Source organism: Cyprinodon tularosa, unplaced genomic scaffold (assembly GCF_016077235.1).
Source record: "Cyprinodon tularosa strain WSP-4 unplaced genomic scaffold, ASM1607723v1 ctg154, whole genome shotgun sequence".
Classification (NCBI taxonomy): domain Eukaryota; kingdom Metazoa; phylum Chordata; class Actinopteri; order Cyprinodontiformes; family Cyprinodontidae; genus Cyprinodon; species Cyprinodon tularosa.
The window spans coordinates 1,844,567-1,868,395 of NW_024038375.1; the positions used below are offsets into that span (position 1 = coordinate 1,844,567).

General features: G+C 38.1%; 1 protein-coding gene across 1 annotated transcript in view; it reads right to left on the reverse strand.

Annotated features, from left to right (window-relative positions):
- Positions 1–21,176, reverse strand: part of dstyk (dual serine/threonine and tyrosine protein kinase) — a 44,594-nt gene extending 23,418 nt beyond the window's left edge. Inside the window, exons 1-4 of the mRNA XM_038279939.1 lie at positions 20,117–21,176; positions 13,877–14,286; positions 1,933–2,433; positions 1,591–1,786 (exon numbers count right to left, since the gene is read on the reverse strand). Coding sequence (XP_038135867.1) covers positions 1,591–1,786; positions 1,933–2,433; positions 13,877–14,286; positions 20,117–20,315 — 1,306 coding nt within the window. The 5' untranslated portion in view covers positions 20,316–21,176. The remainder of the gene's footprint in view (positions 1–1,590; positions 1,787–1,932; positions 2,434–13,876; positions 14,287–20,116) is intronic.
- Between the last annotated feature and the right edge of the window lie 2,653 nt (positions 21,177–23,829).

Genomic DNA, 23,829 nt, shown 5'->3' on the forward strand with positions numbered 1-23,829 from the left:
TTTGAGTATTGAGCCAATGTAACAAGTACATTTCTCCACTCTGAGATTAAAAAAAAGTCAACTGCAGGGGGGAAGGACACATGACCAGGAGGAAGCCACTAGATCCGTTATTAAAGGAATAGTACACCCAAAACATGATTAGCCTTCATTTTCTACTCACCCCCATGCTGAACAACACTCTGGAGTACTTTTTTGATATCTCAAATGCATCTGGAGATCTGGGAGGCTTCTTGCTATCTGCTGACATTCAAATAATGGAGGTGCCCAGCGCCCGAGGCAGAAAGGTCCATAAAAGTCCACAAAAAACGTGTCAATATTTCTCCATACTGCTCGTCCAATGTATTCCAAGTGTCCTGAGTGGGTAGCATCCAGAATTTACTCGAAACGAAGTCATTTAGAATGTTTTTAGAGCATAAACAGTAGTGTATAGGATTTCCTGAAGGCGCGCACATGCGCGTTCACGAGCCTACGGAAGCCGGCAGACCAAACCAGCGCATTCAGCTCGGCAAAGAACTCATGCTCTTCCTCAACACTGAAGTCCTCAGACATTTTTCTTTCGTTGTTTCTTTCTTTGCACAGGTAAACAGCACATTTCTTCTTCTACGCTTGCATTATTGGCAGAGCAGACGCTGAATGCGCACTTTCATCTGGTTTGGTCTGCCGGCTTCCGTAGCCTCGTGATCGCGCAGGTGCGCGCTTTCAGGAAATCCTATACACTACTGTTTATGCTCTAAAAACATTCTAAATGACTTCGTTTCGAGTAAATTCTGGATGCTACCCACTCAGGACACTTGGAATACATTGGACGAGCAGTATGGAGGAATATTGACACGTTTTTTGTGGACTTTTATGGACCTTTCTGCCTCGGGCACTATAGACCTCCATTATTTGAATGTCAGCAGACAGCAAGAAGCTTCCCAGATCTCCAGATGCATTTGAGATATCAAAAAAGTACTCCAGGGTGTTGTTCAGCATGGGGGTGAGTAGAAAATGAAGGCTAATCATGTTTTGGGTGTACTATTCCTTTAAGAACATTCTGTTTCACTGAGCTGTTCAATGCTTTTAGTTCACCTGGTCTCATACAGGTGAGTGGCGTCCCTCAGCTTTGTTTCAGTAGTTTTTTTTTCTCCATGACAACTCGTTTTTAAACCTTCCCAGACTGATAGATGTTACTAGCTTTGTTTCTCCTCTGCTTCGGGTTTTTTTTTGTGTAAAAACTGTGACCTGTCCCATCAAAATATTCCTCATAACTAAGGCCAACTTTCATCCAATTGAAATGCTTGAAGTTTCTGCCTATATAAAACTAAAGAAACTGCAAGAAAGATAAAGAGCATGACTGATATCTGGAGAGTGTTAAGGATGCTTCCTATTGAGGATAAGCCAGTACAGAGAGAAGACTGAATGATTACAATGGTGACTTAAGTGTATTAAGATTTAATCATAATCTATCAATATATTGGCTGTTTAGTAGGTCACCACTCAGCAAAATAATTCTATAGATAAAAAAAAGAAAAAGAAAAAAAAGAGAACCCAGAAAGGTGAGAGAAAACTTTTAAAAACGTGAAGTTAACCGTGTGCCAGCTCACTAACCTTTGAACTCTAGGTTGGCTGCATCATCTAGTAACTGCTCCTTCATGCTGCCCAGGGTCTCGACAATCATCTCCTTCATCTCCTCCTGTTTTCTGTTTGCGATGGCCATCAGGGAGTTGAAGAGTTCACCCTCTTTCTCACGAGTGTACTCCAGCCTGCGGGGAGTTATCTGCAGGTCCCTCTGCATGTCAAAGGCCTTCATGGGAGTGATGCAAAGATGATAAAGGTCTTAGTGTTTGTGTTACAGGATTAAAAGGGGTCAAAATACACGGACAACAAACAGGTCATTCATTGAAGATAGCGATTACAGCAAACCGGGTATGGGGTGCTTCATCTTCTGACCTGGTTGATGAAAAGGTCGAGACATCGACAGTGAAGCCCATTCAGCAGGTTGGCAGCCTCTACTTGCTGGTTTTGGAGAACTTGACGAGCAAACGGAACCAGCAGCCGATGCAGTCGATCAAAAGTTTCGCCCAGTATGCTTTGGGGTTTTGCCCCTGGGGCGGAAACCTGCGTCGGGGCTCCACAGGAACAGTGTCCAGTCTGGCTACTCAAGAAGCCGAGCGAGAGCAGCTGCTTGTGCAGGCCACTCCTCTCCTTCTCCTTTTCCCCCCGGCGGCTGGACTCTGGGGAGGCAGCTAGCGTGGAGGCAGGGGTACGGACAAAACAAATGGGAAATGGGAGCATCTCTTTGACCTTCCGGAGGTCGGCCACCTGGTCTGTACTGAGAGTGTCCTGGTTGATGGCGTAGAGGATGACGGGCATCACATTGCGAGTGCAGTCTTCCAGGGCCTCTTCTATAGGCTGGACACTTGGACATGGGACCACCATGACCTTGGTTTCCTGTAAAAAAAATAAAAATAAAAACTGTAATCATTCAACTAACATAATACACAAATTTTTACATATTTTATCAAGATTAGACTTTTATTTTTCATCAGCAGACCAAACCATAGTCACTTTTCCTAATCAGTGAGTATATTCACCACCTCATGCTTCAAACCCACCATTTAAAGGCTGCCGTGTAAAATCATTCATACATTTGCCTGACCCTATCATTTTTATTTGTAGTGACCTTAAGGTACAAAAGGAGCTTGTAAATAAAAATGTATAACTATTGCTAAGAAAACATGGGGGTTTAATGCTCCATTTAAAGCGTTGATGTGGCACACCTTCACAATAAAAGCCTGTCCATAAAAAATAGCTCAGAGCTTCAGAAAGCAGAACACTGATTAAACCCTCTTACAGCTTTCTTCTCTACTCGTAAAACCTGAACTGTATGATGCTGGCTGCATTGTTTGCTTACTGATTGTAAATTTGAACCGAGTAGGTAGGCAGAAGTGTGAGAGTTATGTTTTATTTTTAAATTGGATTATGTTCAGAAATGTTCTTTGACTGAATTGCAGCCCTTCCCTTTGGCTTTATGAAGCAGATAAAGGTCAGGGGATTTCTCAAGCCGGACACTAGAAGGGTCACAGTTCTATGAATGCTAAACATCTGTACGACATCACCAAGTCACAAGTACAACAGGTCTTGTTATTACCATGGTAAACAGTCCTAAAGGAACACATTCAAAACTTCAAACATTTGGAAAGTTTCACAAATAAATACAAGAGTATTATCATTCTCTCTTTGTCCAATCAGTATACCACTAATGTCGTTAGTGCATTTAAATCAGGTCAAGAAGAGAAGTTTCAAGTGTTTCCAACGAAGAGCTGCAAAAGTCTTTGAGTTTTTGAAGTCGATATATAGTGAAATTAAGGGAATAAACATTGGTAATAAGGCGAGCCCTTAAAATGATCATAGAATGATTATATAGGGTATTTGGTGCTGGTCGTTAAGGTCTCTGAACAGGGTGTGTAACATTTGTTAGGCTGAAAATAGCATATTTGCTGTTCTATGAGCTCTAATGCAACTCTGGTTAGGAGGCCCAGAATGAAACGGTTTTCTTCCTTTTATGGTACGCTCATGAATATTTAGATGAGCTGTGTGCTGATTGGTTGGTTTACAACGAGCAAACCTGCTGAGCAAAGACCCATAATAGCAACAAGCACTCACTCAATGAAACGTCAAGATTGTTGGTATGGTAGGGTGTCCTACTTTTCATACCTAAAAAAACGTCTGGGGGGGGAATTTCAAAATCGTCTTGGATTTTGGTCAACTACAGTGCAGCAGAACCGAGCTATGAGCTCCGGGGCTGGTCCGGTGCAGGGAGCCAGCGCAGGACGGAATGTCCCAACCCAACCCGGTAACCGTAGCCTGGACAATGGCGACCCCGTGCTTCCCCCTGGCAGGCACGGGTTTACTTGTAGAAGTAAACCCAACTGTAGGCTAAACAGCTAAACTGGTGTCTTACATCTACCTTCAATCATGTTCTTGGGCCATTGAACCAGTGGGCTGGTCTCTATGTCAATTTCAGGGCGTGACAAAAGTACAGGCCAGAACCAAATAAGGCAACATCCTCGAATTGACGTCAATTCAGGGCTTCGTTTGGATTCACCCGTTTTATGGTGGAAGTTTAGAATTGTGAGATTTGCAGAGAAAGGAGGTGTCGATGGGGTTTGACTTCTCACTGATCTATCGTTATTCATCTATGACAATGTAAACTCGGTTTTGCATTCTTTGACCCCTTTAAGAGAGAATAAAATGCAATATAAATCCATTTTTAGCCAGAACAGAGAGCTACTGTATGCCTTGCAACCGACACATGAAAGAAACAACACATTATTCCTGCTTGTGGAAAGACTTTGGTTCTGAGAACACTCCAGTGAGTTCCCACCACAGTGAAGTGCACTCAATGAGGGAAGTGAAAGGGAAGATTTTCTCCATAAGAAATTAGCCTTTATGAGCCAGCAAGAATAAATAAAGGTATCACAACCATCTCTGAATTATTTGACAATCATGGTAATATAATTAGCTACGACAACTTTTTGATGAAATATCAGTTTCCAAAAAGACACAAGGAATACAAATCAATTATAGAGTGCATCCCCAATGGACTCTAACAATTGTTAAAATCATTACAATTTACTCCAAATGTGTCCACCAAATTGTTTCTCAAAAGACTGTATTTTCTTGCCACTTAACACAATAACAAACACATACGCAACACATTTCAACAATCCAAATGCCTCCAACCGAGAGACAAAATATACTGGAACTCCCTTTTTAATAAAAAAAGACTGCAGCAAATCATGGTCACTTCTTCATTACTTTCCCCATTAACAATAAAATCTGTAAAATTCATTTCAAAATTCTTTATAACATTTATCCTACAAATAATGAAATAGCTAAATATCTTGAAATAATCCAAATTGTTCCTTCTGCAATATTGAAGCTCAAATAACTCTTCACCTACATGTCCACATCCTTCATGAAAAGCAATAGAGCACTACTTATCTCGAAACTACAGTATAGCCATCTCTGGCTTTAGCATTATCACTTTTTTAAACACCCAAACAAGGAACTGTCAATACAAATTTATCTATTCATATTATTTGGAAAATTTCACATTCATAGAAGTACATTCAATAAAATGAAACCCTCTTTATTCGTGTTAGATACTAAAATACAGAAATACAAACAATCTGCATCATATCAACAATAAACAATCTAACTCCATGGTTAACATATAGCGGAAACTGATCCTTCATTTACCCCAAATACCCAATTAATCACAAATCTCAAAGCCCTCACAACTTTGTTCCCCCTGAAATGGACTCATCATTATTGTTTTTGCAAATCCACTGCCTTTTTTATTATGTACTTGAAATCACAGTGATATGATTGTCTCTTCTATAAATATTGTATAAATCTTTTCCTCTATATTTTCCTGTATATTATGTATATATAAAAATATATAAAACGTTTTTGTTCTATGTTTTCCCACATGTTTGGAAATGCCGGCTCCAGCAGTTATTTTATGAATTTCTATGAATTAATAAAGGGTAGGATTTTTCAGCTGTTGTAAATACAGTTTTATCTCTATTTTCAGGGTATTTTGTTGTATTGTCTGTTTTATTATTTCATGTCTGTTTTTACTGTAAACTGTGTTCCAGGTTTTTAATCCTTGGAACGTTGCTATATTAATAAAAGTCAATTAGTCATTAACTTGGTGATTCCAAATTGACTTTTTTTTACTAAAGAAAAGGTTAAAAATATGGTGCAGCTATGATACATTTAGCATATTTAACATAACATTCAGGTCAACATTATATTTTTCTTCAATTAATCAAAACCCCTCCCTAACCAACCTCATAGTTTGTGGCTAAAAATCTAAGAAAATGAGGCTTTGTTATAAAAAGATATAAAGCTGAGTGAAATCAAAGTCCTAAAGGAAAATGTGAGACATATATACTTACATTTTAGGCATAAAACAAAGTCACTCACACGCCGCAAGAGTTTCGAATGAATTATTTTTGAAATAGGACTATAATTATTTACATTAAATAGCTCTGCCTTACTGACATTTATGAATATTGTTTACCAATAGTTCTCAATGCAGGATTATTCCTATTCGATCAACAGTAGGGCTGTAATCGCAATTTAAGTAAACACAATTTTAAAATTCCAGAGGCAGTCAGTTTTAGTGACATTATATTTAGCAACTTTTTCACTCCCACCATTTAGGTGGCAGTGATTCATTTAAAGTTGATTCTGCAACACACAACAGGGCACAGAGAGTTGTAGCTACCACGCAGATCCATGGAGTGGAACTAAGAACTTTTGCACAAAACAGCAACAGTAAAGTCGTGCAACAATGGAGGTAAAGCAATCTGTCAAGTTAATGAAAACAAGGAAACCCTGGAGTGAAGCATCTACATGCTTTGGGTTCTTTAAGAGGACAAATAAAGAATAAAAAATTGCAATATGGGCTTAGAAAATGTATGCAAAATAACTTTATCATAAAATTTTGCTGCTACAGTAAAATAAAAATGCTAAGGTCAGCTACATATCTTGACCAGAGGTTCAATTGACTTCTGAGGGGCTAAGCTTCAAATCCTGAAGGCCTGAATTGTGGTCAATGCTGGATGCTAACTCAAAATGTTAATTAGGTCATTGAGTTTCCTCTCATCAGTCCTCCGTTTTCAAACTACTGTAAGCCAAAACATCCGCTTGTATCACATGTTCCTTTCTATTTCTGAACAAATGGCAGCAAATACATATTTGTGGTGATGTTTGTTTCATAAATAAGGAGATTTTCTTTTTATGCTCTGATAAATAACCTTGACGAAAATAGACTTGCAGATGGTCTAAAAGAAAGAGCATGAAATGGAGGAGGGTGATAGAAATGACCGACCGCATAACAAAGGAGACAGTCAGTCCTGTCTCCAAGAAACAAGGGGCGAGTCGGCCTGGGCAGTCTCCCTGGGACAAAGATGGCCTGCAAACATTTCTTCACGGCTGTTAAAGTCAGGACAGGGTTTGAATTGCCTGCGTGTAGCCCTGGTTCCATTAACAGTTTTACCGCTGTTTTCAAGTTAGAGTGAGGCTTTAATCTTTTAGAGACAGACATTAAATAATCTTTTGCCTGAAAAATGCTAATTGTGATCCATTTGTAAATCCTACCACTGTTACAGTGATAATAAATTATATCAAACCAACATTAAAAATATGAGTTTCTAACATAGAATAATGGTATTCTACTGTTTATACAGTGCAATAGTTTACAGATTTATAATGTTTCTTTTTTTCACACATTTAAATATTTTAGGTTTTTTCAGTACACTGACAAAATTTCATATAGCAAAAAATAAAGTTACTACGAAATAAATATTGTTTTTAATTCAATTCAGTTTATTTATATACGGTAATGCCAATTCAAAACACATGTCATGTTAAGGCACTTTACAGTTCATCAGATCATACAGTTAGATTGATTCAACGTTTTCCATCTAAGGAAAACCAGTTGATTGCATCGACTCATTGACTCGAATGCAATCTCTCACACTAAGCATGCTTTTTGGCGATAGAGGAGAGGAGAAACTACCTTTTAACAGGAAGAAACCTCCAGCAGAACCAGGCTCAGTGTGAGCGGCCATCTGCTGAGGCCTACTGGGGTTCAAGGAGACAGAAGCAGAGATACAAAATGCAGCTGTAAAAGGCGGCTCCATCCAGGAAACACACAGCCAGGCAGACGAGCTCCAAGCCAGCTCCCATCTCAGAGGATGAAGAGAGCACATCCAGCCATTCACAGTCAGAGAAACAGGACTACAGTGGAAAAACAGGTCAATCTCGAACATCAATAGGGGGCTTTTATTTCTTGAAGGTATGAAAGAGGATTTTTCTCAGAAATTAAGTGTCAAGATTAATCTAAAATAAATAAATGATGGATGGCATTCTTACACTTATGCCTAAAAATGGATGCTTTGGTAGCAAAACCTCCACTGGACAGGTAAATTACATTTCAACTTGTAGTAAGTTGTAGCAGCAGTAGTGAGAACACACCAACAAATTGTAAATATAACTTGCTGTGATTATGCCGGCAGAGACCTTCTCTTGTTGTGGAGATTTCCTGCTAACTATGTGCATCCTGGCAATTTCCAGCCTCTCTGGGTGAAATACAAAATTACCTGCGGAGGCGTTAACTTCGTAGAGAACTTTTGCTCTTTTCTCATTCTACAAAGGACAATGACAGTTAAAAAAAATGGTACCCATGGGGAGGTTGAAGGAAAAAAAACCTGCATCTCAAAAAGAACACAAATGCCCCATCGCTTATCCACCAGATGATCCCTGAGACGTTATGAAACTTATACTCTGGACTGATGAGAGAGAGAGTTAAGCTTAAGACCTCCTGACATAAAAGTAAGACAGATTCTGAGAAAACACCCTATACACAATCAAACATTGTGGATGTAGGGTGATGGCGTCTGCTCCTTCAGACCCTAAATAGCTTGAAGGTATTGGAACCATAAAACCTGCTCTAAAAAAGAAAATATCCAGCCCTTCTCTAGTGGAAAAGTTTTAGTCTGAAGGAACGTTTTGCTATCTGATCATTAATGGAAAATATAGTCAACAGATTGATCATTTAGCGGAATAATCTTTACTTGCAGCCTTAATTAATTAATTGAAATATGTTAATTAAATAAAACTTGAGATAGTAATCCTGAAATCATGGTGTTTTAAAGGGGCAAGTAGACCATCTATGTGGATCTCTGGACCATACAAAAAAGCTCAACAGTTTTAGAAACATTGGGAGTTCTCGCTCTTCATGTTTATTAAATCTACATTTATGCAAAGCTGGAAGCAGGGCCGAAACTCCAGGATGAAGGACAGCTAATTAGGAACTTGGTCCTGGTCTGTGGGACCTTTAAGCCACAGTGCTGTGATTGTAGCAGAACTGTGTGAATACCACAGCCAGTAGCGAGTTTCTGCGGCTTCATTTATCCAGTGCTTAATCACAGCTCCCTCTTACCAATTTAGCAGGAACATGAAGCTCTGCAGCACGCTGCTTTAGCATGTGACAAACCCATGTTTGTTAATAAGAACAAATATATGGGGCAAAAATCACAATTGTCCTTAAAATATTACTTGAATCGTGAGACCAGAAATAACATGCAGGGTCCCTTTAAGTGTAACACACTTTGATCTTAAAAACAAAAGGCAATCAATCCATGAAACTGGGAACATTGGTGTAAAATTACTGCTTTTGTTTTGTTCACAGATGTTTTCTTTTCATGTAGTTCTCCGTGACTGAAAAGTGAAGGATTTGTAGGCCAATTAAAAACGAGGTCACATTTCTAACAGGACAACTCAAATTACTAATCTGAAGAACGAATTAATGTATGTATACATAACCATGGTCAAACTTTGGTAAAAGAAAATAAAAAAGTTGCATCTATTTGGAGTTAGTGTGTTGCATGCCATATAAGCTGATGCTAAAGCCGAATCTTATTCTGAAGTAGTGTTGGTAAGTGTCCCGAGTTTTTAGATTTCTCCATGGTTACTGTATCACAGCAAAGAGCTTGAGATGTTTTAATATGACCCAGTCATGTGAATCACACCAGACCAGTGGCATTACGTAAGGGGGCTGGGACGGGTGGGCCGCTCTGATGGAGAGCTAAGCCCATTTTCTTGGGCTGTGTGATACTTGCTAAAGTATCTTGGTCCAAGCGATAAGAGGCTAATTTCCACGTGTCCCACATGACAGGGGTGACTGAAATCCTTCCACCATTCCTAATTGTTTTTACTCCAAGGGATATTGTAATTTTTCGGTCATAGAGCACCAAATCGTTGATTGCAACACGTGCAACGTTTCTCCTCACACAACTAATGGTCTATCTCAAAGCAAACAGTGGGAATGATTACTGTTAAAAAGTGCATTCCTGAACAGCAGCGAGGGGGGGTAAAGTGAACAACCCAGGAAATAATCTGCTAAATCCTAATCTGTTTGTGAGCTGAGCCACATGAGCAAGACTTCTCTGACTGGGATGAGAAAATGCAAAGAATGAAATATATCTATCTTTGTTTTTTTTGTTTTTTTAATCTGGAGGACTCAAACCTCCATAAAAATCCAAGACAAGAGAAATAAATTATATAAGATGAGGACCTGATAATTAAATTCTTTATAATTCAAGTTATTTAAGTGGAAAAACAAAGAAATAAAAAGAGATCTGCATGTTTTTTTTTTCTAAAATACAAATAAAATTAGTTTCTGGGTCAGATTTGCATCAATTTTTAGTTCTAGCCACAAATCAATAATTAAAGTATAGAAATTGACTAGTCCATTCAAACACATTTCCTTTCAGTTTGATTTGCATTCATTTATTCATATATAGTAAAATTGTAACTAGTGTTGCACCCATACAGATACCAGTATCGGACAGGGCCCCGATTCTGCACTGGTATCTGCGCCAAAAAATTGCATTGGTACACTAACTATAACATAAAACATAGGGGTGTCCTGATTAGGGTTGTCAAAAGTATTGATACTCAAAAAAGTATCGATACTGAAAAGTTGTATCCGGATACAATACTAATTTTCAAAAGTATCGATACAGCAGCCATTCATCTTATGCGCACATTAGAGGAAAATGCACTTTCTGAACACTGTGTGATTGAATAATTCTGTGCAGTTTCAGACTTTTTTCTGTAACAGGTGCAGCTGCTGAGAATTATTTTTGTTTTTTAACCGGTTTGGCTAGTGTCATTGTTATGTGTGTAAAGCATAGCCAAGGAAGGAACACTTAATTTTAATTTTGTAAGTTTTTTATCAAGCTTGCTTAATATTGTGCACAGCAAACAACCTCAAAATATTGTTTATTGTATTTATTTATCTATTTATTGTATTTTGTTTATTAATGAAAAAATTTCTGTTGAATTTTGGAGTCTTTGTTTTTATTCTTGTGGTATCGAAAATGACATCGAGTATCGAATATTTTACTTAGTATCGGTATCGAGTTGAATAGATTAGTATCGTGACAACCCTAGTCCTGATACAACTTCTTAAATCCTGATACAATACCCATATTGCAGCTTTAAGAACTGAGCGATAACAATATTGACCTGGTACGATATAAGCATGGATCATATGTACTTTTACTACTTATTTTGTGGAGTGGAAAGTTAGAGAAAAGGTTGGATGTATTGATATTAAACAGAGAACATATTAACCCATTGATTTTTAACGAATGGGTAACAAACTTTAGGCAGAAATGGGGTATTTTAGCAGCAATAGCAGAGATTTTAGACGCAGGGCTAAATAATTATTTTTTTGGCTTTATACTGAACAAATATCCGATATCTTTATCATATCAGGACATTCCTAATGAAATATCACCATTCATAAATTCAAGATATTTTAAAAGTACCTGCTAAATAAGAACCATTTGTAAATAAGAATATACCGAACATGTTTGGATACAAACTAATCAGCAATTCTGGCTGTATGCTTAGGGATATTTCCCTGCTTGACGAATATTTAGTTCACAACAAGGTTTGATTTATGAACCTGGAAACAATTCTGATTTTTTCTTTTTAAATGAATATAAATCAATGCAATATCTAAGCGTTTTTATCAACAGCAATATAATAACTTGCTGTATAAAATTGCAAAAACAATTCAAACTTACTTAAAAAAAAATATTTAGGTCAAATATGTTAGACAGTTTAATTTGAGTGCAATATTTTAACTATCTGCATTGTTACTGTGTAACTTCTTTGATGTTGTTGGTCATACTGTAACAGGCCTCCCTTGCAAATGTGATATTAAAAAATCTCATACAACCTGTAAATGAATAAAGGTAAAAATAATCAATTAAAAAATAACCATGAAATACTAGATCCAATGAGTGGTAAGAGACAATTGGATTAATCATGATTATTTGATTATTGAAATAATTGTCAACTAATTTAGTAATCGATTAATTGTTTAATTGGAGTGTAGACTCTAAAACATGCCTTTAGCTGACAGAGTGACCCACTTAGAGCAGTAAATATATCAAAATTGTCAAAAAAAAATATGTAAAACCTTTTGCATTTTAGATTTTTAAAAAACTTTTTTGTCTGTCAATATGCTCAGTCCAGAACTCCTCAAGTGGTTGGTTTCACCTGGTTTGATTTTGTAAAAAGTCTTCTTTCAGGAACCTTTGGCTATCTGATTATTAATCGATCAAACTAAAAAAAAAAAATAAATAAAAAAAAATCAACAGATTAATCGATTACCAAAATAATCGTTAGTTGCAGTCTTACAATGAGTGGTAAGAGTTTAATCAAGCCAATCATTTCTACACATCGGGACTGTTCAACAGAATCATTGCTTAACACTTTCTGTAAATGTGTAACAGAAACAAGCATCAATAGCAGAAGTTCTCTACCCATCTCCCTTGTATTTTTGACAAAAGTGATCTTTTTTTAAAAGTAAGCAGACAAAATATTGGTTAACAGAGGGTGGGAAAGACTGAGGCCTCTAAACATGGATATTCCACTTCAGCCCAGCCCAACTTTCCAGTTATATCACTGGCATGCAGAACTACACGATATACGTCCCTACCAAGGATCTGATAGTTTATAAGTTTCTGATATTTTTTCATTAAGAAAATCACCAGTGTTGCGATACAATACGTGTCGCGATACTTGGGTCACAATTAGTGTTGCACCGATAACGATACCAGTATCGGTCGGGGCCCCGATACTGCCCTAAAATGGTGGTATCGGCGAGTACCAACAAATAGCGCACCGATACCATTTTGAGAGCCATAAGTTTATTCAACTATTGTCACCCACTCCTGGTAGGCAATAAAAAGTTCTACTGGATTCACTTTGTATTAGATTTTTTCCTGCTTCACAAGGGTAGGCAGCAGCTTGACAAAGCAATGATGGCAATTATTTTACATTATTATGGTATCAGTATCGGCCGATACTGCACAGCCAGGTATCGTATCGGGGCCAAAAAATGGCATTGGCGCAACACTAGTCACAATACGATATCACGATATTGCAATATCACTACATATTATAATTATATCTATCAAAATTATATGTAGAGATAAAAAAAAACAAGTTCTGTATGTATCAGAAGATATTGATCATTTATTTACTTTGGTCTCCATGTCATTTGGAGTTTTAGTCAGTCCATGCATCAACTACAGAAATTGAGGTTTTTCTGGAGTCGATAATAGAAAATGAAATATCTATATTATATTGGGCAGCCAAAAATGAATAAAAAAGGCAAATAAATTTTTCCCACACCACTAGTAATAAGTGCTGGAATCATATTTAGACAGCTGACAAACTGTTGACGATTATTTCAATAATAGAATAATCACGATTAATCCGATAAATTTTTTCAGTCCTAATCTTAACGTTAGCTAACCTTAGGCTAATGGTCTAGAGCAGCAGTGCTCAAGTCCAGTCTTCTAGAGCTACCATCCTGTAACTCCCCCCGACCACTAAGTTAAAATGGGGACGTGCACGTAGGACGCCTTACGTAAACATATCACCACAACGATTGACAATTAGGAGGACCACTTATTTTGGTGATCCACCCAGGAAAAGAACATTCTCTACTATACCTATAAGATATATCTTTTCTCTAACAGATTTGAATCTAAAGGCATAATCCCCTAATTTAGGTGAGCAGAGGCATGATAGCAAGCCAATCATTGTATTTATGTGTATTTAAAAAGGGGTGCATCAAAAAGTTGCAGGAGAGTAGCTCTTGAGCACACCTGCTGTAGAGGTTGTGGGGGTGTTTAACCTCAACAACCGTGATCAAGCACAGGTGAGGCTCATTAGAGTTGCATTTGTAAGTGCTGAAGCAACACACTGTTAAATGGTTCCAGCCTACCTGAAGCAGAGGATGATGCAGGGTGATTTCCAGCTCTGCCAGCCTGTGGGCTGGGTCCTCACACTCCTCATGGATCTCCAGGTCCTCCCTGGGCACTGTATCCCAGCGGCCTCTGTTAGCAGCAAGCTGATGCACCAGCTCATACTGGCCGGGCAGTGCTAAGCTGAGCCGCGTCTGCCTCCCATGAGTGAAGCACAGCTTCCTCCTCTTGCAGACAATGCCTTGGTCGCCCGCGCAGCCCTCTACGGCCTCTGTACCTTGAGGCAGCAGCCTTTCCCCAAGAAGGCAGTTGAGCAGCCGGTAGCGGGCGCCACAGTCCTGGCCTAAAACCAGGATGTACGGAGCGGCTCCCACGGTGCTGCGCAGGAACTCTTCCTCATGACTTGGGAAAGCGATGCAGCTCAGCTGGCCTGCAAATTTAAAAAAAAATTTCAATTAAAAAAACATGATGCTATGATGTGCTTATAATGTCGGGTTTAAAGTTGCAGTTGTCTGGATAAAAAAAAACAATCATAAATTGCTCTAAGCTGTTTATAATTAAAGGCGAGTCCTCCACAGATTGAGCTGCAGATTATCATTTACCACTAAAGGCCTCTGAATATTTACCAACTGATAATAATCCCCTGTCTAATAACTCCTGATACAACCCAAAGATGAGGAGCACATGCACAGTAGAACCAATAAAGCTTTCTTCCTGGACCCAAAGGGATAAAGGGTTCTGAGTCAATGTCTCCAACAGTTATATAACAAATAAAAGACAACAAAAACCTACATTATATGGTAACTGTTTTGAATTTACAACTTAAACTGAATTTGCTTTGAACTAAATTTAATACTTCTCTATTGAAAAAAGAAATTAGATAGAGCAACTAGGGGGAAAAAAACCTAAAAAACATGAAAACGCTTTCTGTACGGCAAACACATTTTCTCAAGATGGATGAAAACATTTCCTGACAGATCTGAACCAGAATATCCACCATCAACATGGTCAGAAAAGTAACTATTTCTGTGCTTTTGTTATAGCATCATGACCCTCTTCCAGATGATTACCCCAAACATTTACAGCTTTTTTCCATTATGTTCTGCTTGGACACGACCACAACCTGCTCAGTGTGGGAGGAAACTACAATAAATCTGTGCAGCTCAAGTAAATCTGCATTAAGAGTCAATCAACCTTCCTATGTGTCCATGCTGTTTAAGCTACAGTACATTGATTTTGCAGACACATTTAAATAAATCACAAGATAATATGGTTGTTGCCTTGTTAATTAACATTTATGTGAAGTTTTTCCCCTAAACTCATGAAAGTGACTAACTGCGTGCAGTTGGCTGATGCATTTTAAAAGCAGCTACTTGTTTACTATTCATTCAACACTGTTATGCATCATCAGTGGCACCACTTGTTTATATAAAAAAAGGCCACAATGGCCACATAAATAACTTGAATCTTTCAAAAGTGATAAATAAAAATTCTATTAAAATGAACATTAATTTTACAGAACCATTAACAGAAAGATTTTTAAAAGTAAGCTCATTAAACAGGCCTGGGCAACACATGATGGTACATTCAGTTTTTTTTTTTCTTCGCTCAACCATTTGAGTCAATCAGCACCTTTCAGCAGGTATTTTGGTGCAACCCTGTTAAGCAAACTGCTCCAGTGGTCTCAGGTTTGAAGGGGGGCTTTTCCATCAGCTTGTTGAGCTCCTTCCAAAGATACTCAATAAGATTTAGATCAGGGTTCATAGAAAATATTCCAATGTTTTCCTCTTATCCATTCCTGATTGTTTTTCTCTGTGTGTTTTGGATGATTATCCCATTGACCTGTGACTGATACCAAACATTCTGACACTGAGCAGCACATTTGTCTCTAGAATCCCTTAATCATCCTAAGATTACATTGAACCCTGCAGATATCCTAAACACCCTGTACCAGCTCAAGCAACGCAGCACCAGGACATAACAGAGCCTCCTCCGTGTTTCAGAGCAGGGACGATGTTCTTTTCTTTATATGCTACAATTTCCGTTCGTGAACATAGAGCTGATGTGCCTTGGAAAAAAGTTAAAATTTCCTCATCTCTCCATAGGACATTCTCCCAGAAGCTCTGTGGCTTATCAACATGTAGTTTGGTAGATTATAGCCTGGATTTTTTATGATTTGTTTTCAACAATAGTGTCCTCTTTAGTCATCTCTCATTAAGTCCACATTAGCTCAAACAATGATGGATGGTGCGATCTGACACTGATGCTCCTTGAGCTCAAAGTTCACCTTTAATCTCTTCAAAAGTTTTTTTTATAGGCTCTTTTGTTATCATTCATATCATCCATTTCTTTGATTTGTCATAAATTTACCTCCTGTAGCTACCTCTAGTGATGTTGGCTACAGTCTCATGGATCTTAAATTTCTAATTATTATTTGGAACTATAGTCACAGGAGCAACACGCTGCTCAGATGAGGGCTTATAGCCTTTATCATGCTGGTCTAGAATTTTCTTTCCAATCTCCTAAAACAACTCTTTACTTCTCTTCCTCTGCTCCATGTTGAGTGTGGTACACACCATGTCACCAAACAGCACAGTGACACGGGCCTATAAGGCCCACTGACTTATTCCAAGATTGTAGACACCTGTGATGCCAATTATTGGGAACACCTTGGATATCTGCATCTTTAAAAACATTAAAATAACTGCTACAGACACCCTACAGTTTATAAATATATCTTTTGCAACCAGTGGATTGGTACAGTTTAATTCATAGTACCACATTGACCCAGAATAAAACACTGATTCTGATCTAAAATACACTATATTGCCAAAAGTATTTGCTCACCCATCCAAATTATTGGAATCAGGTGTTCCAATCACTTCCATGGCCACAGGTGTATAAATTCAAGCACCTAGGCATGCAGACTGTTTTTACAAACATTTGTGAAAGAATGGGTCGCTCTCAGGAGCTCAGTGAATTCCAGCGTGGAACTGTGATAGGATGCCACCTGTGCAACAAATCCAGTCGTGAAATTTCCTCGCTCCTAAATATTCCACAGTCAACTGTCAGCTGTATTATAAGAAAATGGAAGTGTTTGGGAACGACAGCAACTCAGCCACGAAGTGGTAGGCCACGTAAACTGACGGAGCGGGGTCAGCGGATGCTGACGCGCATAGTGCGAAGAGGTCGCCAACTTTCTGCAGAGTCAATCACTACAGACCTCCAAACTTCATGTAGCTCAAGAACAGTGCGCAGAGAGCTTCATGGAATGGGTTTCCATGGGCGAGCAGCTGCATCCAAGCCATACATCACCAAGTGCAATGCAAAGCGTCGGATGCGGTGATGTAAAGCACGCCGCCACTGGACTCTAGAGCAGTGGAGACGCGTTCTCTGGAGTGACGAATCGCGCTTCTCCATCTGGCAATCTGATGGACGGGTCTGGGTTTGGCGGTTGCCAGGAGAACGGTACTTGTCTGACTGCATTGTGCCAAGTGTAAAGTTTGGTGGAGGGGGGATTATGGTGTGGGGTTGTTTTTCAGGAGCTGGGCTTGGCCCCTTAGTTCCAGTGAAAGGAACTCTGAATGCTTCAGCATACCAAGACATTTTGGACAATTCCATGCTCCCAACTTTGTGGGAACAGTTTGGAGCTGGCCCCTTCCTCTTCCAACATGACTGTGCACCAGTGCACAAAGCAAGGTCCATAAAGACATGGATGACAGAGTCTGGTGTGGATGAACTTGACTGGCCTGCACAGAGTCCTGACCTCAACCCGATAGAACACCTTTGGGATGAATTAGAGCGGAGACTGAGAGCCAGGCCTTCTCGTCCAACATCAGTGTGCGACCTCACAAATGCGCTTCTGGAAGAATGGTCAAAAATTCCCATAAACACACTCCTAAACCTTGTGGACAGCCTTCCCAGAAGAGTTGAAGCTGTTCTAGCTGCAAAGGGTGGACCGACGTCATATTGAACCCTATGGATTAGGAACGGGATGTCACTTAAGCTCATATGTGAGTCAAGGCAGGTGAGCAAATACTTTTGGCAATATAGTGTATATACTTTCAGTTTGTACTGTTACATTAGACCAAGAATTAGGATAGTGATGCGTTAAAAAGACGGCTTGCAAACTCAGTTCAATAAAAGCTTATTAAAACACAGTTTCTTATCTGTGCAAATGTTTCATTTTATTCTGAAGAAGTTCACTTTTGCCATGTTACATTAAAAGTGCTACACAAGGCGGAACCTCATCAGACAGAAGAAAAAGTCTTGGCACTCCCACCTGTTAGGTGGGGCCGACAGGCTTCAGGAGATACTGACGCTTGGAGAGCTCAGTCGTGGAAAGTTTTGTTGATCACAGGAATATTTACAAAAATTTAGTGAAGGCAGACAGAAGGGTTTCAGCAGCTTTCCTTTCTGAAATCTAAAAACAACTTTAAATACTTTAAAACTTCCGGTTCCTTATAATCCAGCTCTTGTAGAGCAGAGAGTAATTCTGTTTTGCCCTCCCACATCTGTTGCTGCACGTTGCTGGTCAGCTGGCTTAAGAAACTGCCTACAGTTAGGAAGATCAATGTGATAAAATACAACTAAAATTAACTCTGTTAAACTGTCATATGTGCAGAGACCATGCTTGTTTAAAGTCTAAGAGCAAATTTAGCAGCTGTTTTTATTATTTGTTGTTACCATTTTAAATTTAAAAGATTTAATCATATCATGCATGATCTAATACCAGCATAATATTAGGAAATACATAGAGATGGAAAGAGTAGCAACAATCTGAACTGTACCAAAAAGGTCGTCAGTACCTCCAAGATGACCTTCTGGTTAGAACAGTGCTTTCTAGATGGGATGTCTCTCCGTTGTCTTGACCTTATCTCAGCTACATAAATCCAAATTGAAGCTGGAAGATTTCCCTTCATATAATTCAACATATCAAAAGACCAAAACTTAATTTCAGTGTTTAATCTAATCAGTAGATAAAAAGATGAATTAAGCTCCTTTCACGGAGGGCAGCCTTGTGGTCTTATTTTGATCAAGGCAACTGCTCAGTTTAACATTTGTTAATTTAATCCTGGTGAAAGGGTTGAACCAACCCCAAACAACTCTTACATGTGTACTAACTAGTTAAAGGCAAGCTTGAGCTTTGGTGGTTCCAAACTTGGATCCATGTGAGCGTTCAGACAGGAAAGTGAGCCCAACAACAGATTTGAGCTGATTTGGGAATGGATAAAGTAAACCAACGTTGTTGTTTTTTTTGATGAACACAAGCAGGAACAAAAAAAAAAAGAAAACTATAGATAAATTAAGAAGAATATAAAAGTATAGCTGCTGCGATGGACTTGCAAAAAATATTTCACCAGGATATGGCTTCAGGCTTATGTGGATTTTTTGATTCCTCTGAATTAGATTCCTCTTTTACTACTAGCATTAAAACTACAGCCTAGATAAAAGAAGAAATCATGTCAAATTTAAAACAATCACTAAAATTGGTAACAGCCCTCCAGCTTCCAGCTATTCATCTCTACAGGCTAGGGTTGTCAAAAGTATCGATACTCAAAAAAGTATCGATACTGAAATGTTGTATCCGGATACAATACTCATTTTCAAAAGTATCGAGTACCAGTCGCACCTAAACAGTCATTCATCTAAAGTGCAGAATAGAGGAAAATGCACTTTCTGAACACTGTGATTGAATAATTCTGTGCACTTTTCAGTTTCAGACTTTTTTTGTAACAGTTGCAGCTGCTGAGAATTATTTGTTTCTTAACCGGTTTGGCTAGTGTCATTGTTATGTGTGCCAAGCATAGCCAAGTAAGGGAAACTTAATTTTAATTTTGTAAGTTTTTTATCAAGCTTGCTAAATACTGTGCACAGCAAACAACCTCAAAATGTTGTTCTTATTGTTTATTGTATTTATTTATTTATTGTATTTTAATTATTAATCAAAATATTTCTGTTGAAATTTTATCCTTGTGGTATCGAAAATGGTATCGAGTATCGAATATTTTCCTTAGTATCGGTATCGAGTTGAAAAGTTTAGTATCGTGACAACCCTACTACAGGCAAAACCTTTTTAATTCTTAACTGGGATTTTTCAGCATCATCAAAACAATCAATGTTTGTATTTGTTTGTTATCAAAAAGCAGATCTGAGTAGTCATTCTGTACCAATAAGCGGTTCTGGTTTCAATAATATGCTTTCCAGCTGTGGTTTCACTAGTGATCGTATTGAGTGTTGATGTATGTGTTCAAGCTTACCTGCCTCCAGAGAAGCTGAATCTGAGCTTATAGTTGCTGCACACGCATTACTGTAGTTTTGCCTTATTTCTCTGAAGAATGCATTGGTCTCCTTCAAGTTTTTCCTCAGCTGTATGGAGTGCTTGTTGTAGCTGCTAAATATTTTCTGCAGTTCCCGGACCAAAGGAGCTATTTTCTGTTGCTGTACATTTCCCTCCATGGCCAAAAGATGTTGTTGTCCTCTTGGCGTGATTTAATCGTTTAAGCAAGGGCCAAATACCAACTGTTTTTATTTACAATCAGCACCAATAAGTAAAATAAAATGTCCTTTTTTTTGTCACCAACTAGTTAGCTGACAGGTTTATCCTCTCATTTGCCCAAGATGTGTTGATTCATTTGACAAAAGACGCAGTTAATGAATGGTAGTCGGTCTAAAATATCTTAAAGAGGAGTGTATCGATAGTAAACAGAACCTTTAGCCTCTCATTTTAGAGTGTAAGTGAGCATTTAGCGTTTAAATTGCGAAAGATGCTAGCTAGCTTGACGCCGAGTGCAAAATAGATTGAGGAAAAAAAAAATATCCGCCGAGACAGCTTCTGTTTCATTAGTTTAAAATGTATATCGGTAAAAACAGTGTTTTTGGTATTTATATATAGCTTCGCCTACTTATATGCTAAGTTATCTGTTTGCAACCTAGCTGCGCTCGAGATAAGTTACTGCTGCTAGCCAGAGGGCATCTCCTGCCCGTTAACACCTTGGCCTGGCACGAAAAACATGCTCCTAAACTCCATAGACACGCTCCAATTCGCTGCAGTGTTTAAAGGCCAAACTCCGGGAAGCATGAAGAGCCAAAGAGAGGGACCACAGCGCTGAGCTTCTTCCCGAGGAGGCTCCGCGTCCGTGGGGTGTGTGTGGGGGATTCCTTCCTAATGTGGCTGTAGAGAGCAGAAGCCAGCAGACATCTTCCAGCCTGGAGTGCAGCGACAGTGAGAATGGCAGCTTCAGTTTGTAAGAAAGAGAAGCGGGAAAAGCTGTAATGTAGCAGGGCGAGGCGAGTCCGCACCAAACCGCATAGCCCTGCGGGCAATCAAATCACAGCTAAACTGAACTGAAAGCAGAGCGAAGTTAGGGATAACAAGGGGCGGGGCCAAATATGACAGGACGCGGTGCTACATGGGAAATGTAGGCAGTCTGTCAAAAACTGCTGAGCTGTAGTGTGCGTTCAAGTTTTATTCGGGTCGGAATTTCGAGTTTCAAGATAGTTGGAAGACTCAATTTTCAAGTTGAAATAGATTTTTCCATTTGCCTGAAATAAAACACACTTTGAACATCAGGTCACGTGAAACAGGTGCTTCATTATACTTCGAATAGGCCTACAGAATGCAGCTTCAGAAAAAGTCAGATAAAGGAAAGATCAGCCAATAACTATGAATTCAACAACGGCTCAAATCAATCTATAAATTCTGCTGGATAGAATTTACTTGTATTTTTGTTGAATTTTAGAATTGTTATGACAGAAGTTGTCTATTATCGTTTATTCGAAGGCAGAAAACACACCACTCCTTTTCAACCGGCCTATAACAAAGACAATGACAAGTACTTTTAAAAGTATTGCACTTAGTGTTTCTCCATACTGGGACAGCATGATGTAGGGAAATACTATTTCAGAAGAAATCTGAAAGAAAAACAAATAATCTGGCTATATTTAAGAAATCTGAATTTCATTGCAAGTGAGATGGTGCATAGTTCTCTGAGATGGTGGCAGTATTATACTGAAGCAAGAAAGGGAGAAACATCAACAGAAATATATTATTCAAATATATAATCACATAACCAAAAATATGTAAGCAAGAAAATGAAATGAGTAAATAAAAGACAGATTATTATAAGAGCCCATTCACATCTACTGACTTATCTGCCTAAGATCTGAAAATGTACAAATTGATTCATTAATAAGCAGTTGTATGTCTTCCATCAACACAATAAAATAATTAATAAAAAATTTTAATGGTGTGTTGAATTTGTCTCTGAAGAAAGATTACATCACAAGTTTTATTACTCTAAACACACTGTCAAATCAGGGAAATGTGGTGGCAGTTTGAAAATGTTGGTGGGATTTTCATAAAAAAAAACTCAATAAATGCATTTATCAGCATCAAGTACAAGAAAATTTTCTAATTTCAGCCATTATAAACCCATGTTTTCGCTGACTAAAAAACATTTCTATATCTGGCCACAACCATACAAGCAGCTGCAAATTTCTGTACAAATCTCAGTTTTGGTCAAGACCTAGTTATGATAACAACTTGTAGTTCAAGGTACAGTTGAGCCTCGGTGGTTACTAATTGTCTATGCAATCCTAACCACTTTTTTATCATCATCTTAGAGGAACGGTTTTGGTTTGGTGGTTGAAACTAGGGCTGGGTAATTAATTGCAGTTGTGATATAATCCCAATTTAACAAAACGCAATTTTCAAATTGCAAATTGCAATTTTGGTAACATTACTTTTAGCAAGAGTAAGACAAAAACTTTCTCACTACAGTTCTTTAATACATTTAAAGTGGATTTGTCGTACACAGAATGAAGGAGAAAGCTAGTAGGCCATGAATGACAGAACTATATCACACAAAGGTTACAGTAAAGTCCTGCAACAATGGACTCTGGACAAACAAGCTTTCAATGCAAATGACAAATCTAAAACCCCAAAATGAAACATCAATGAGCTCAGGGTTCGTACACTGCAAAATCGAGCTAGAAATAAAAAAAAAACTTCTTTAATTAAGTGTATTTACCCGTAATTTGAGTAGGTAAATAGGATTTTTTGCCAATCGAATTTTTTGAACACTTAAAATAAGATAATTAGATCAAATGCGCATGAAATAAGTCAATACAATTGTCTTTTTTTCTTATTTTAAGTGTAAATGTTCTTGTTCCATTTGCAAAGTGTCTCACTTACCTCCTCAATTAAGATTTCTATTTTTTGCAGTGTACCAACGAAAATTTAAATATAATTGCCACCCCAATATTCACTGAAAAAATAATCGCAATTTTCATTTTTGGCTAAATCGTTTTTTCTGTAGTTAAAACTTGGAATAGGTCACAACATGAAAATTATCTCCAATAGACCCCTGCTAAATGCTGAGGTCTTAAAAAAAAACAACCAATTTATACAAACGGAGCGGAGCACCTTTTCTCACAGGCTGCTCCAGCTCCGCTGTCGAAGGGACAGATACAGGAAATCTTTCCTGCCATATGCCATCACATTGTACAATAAAAAAATAAACTCTTGTTTCAGCATATAGTAACCAGCACTGTACTGTACTGCACTTCATGTTTTTAATACATTATTTATAATCTGTTCACTGCACCTTAGGACTGTTCACTGTACTTTTATAATGTAAATACGTGTGGATGTTATGTGATTTGTTACTTTTTCTTTATCTTATTGTGTTGTGACTGTCAGTATGTGTAAAGCTGCTGCTACACTACAATTTCCCAGCTTGGGATAAATAAAGTAAATCTATCTATCTATCTATCAAACTTTCCCAATTTTCCTGAAATTATTGGTCACATATGTAGCTAGGATTGTGAATCGTGACTATGACACCTCATTTTATACTGATTCAGACCTTTAATTCCCAAATCAAATTGCAATAAAAAAATAAAACCAAACAATAAGTAATAAATCATAACTCTTAATACATTATTCATATAAAAATGGTCACATTTATAG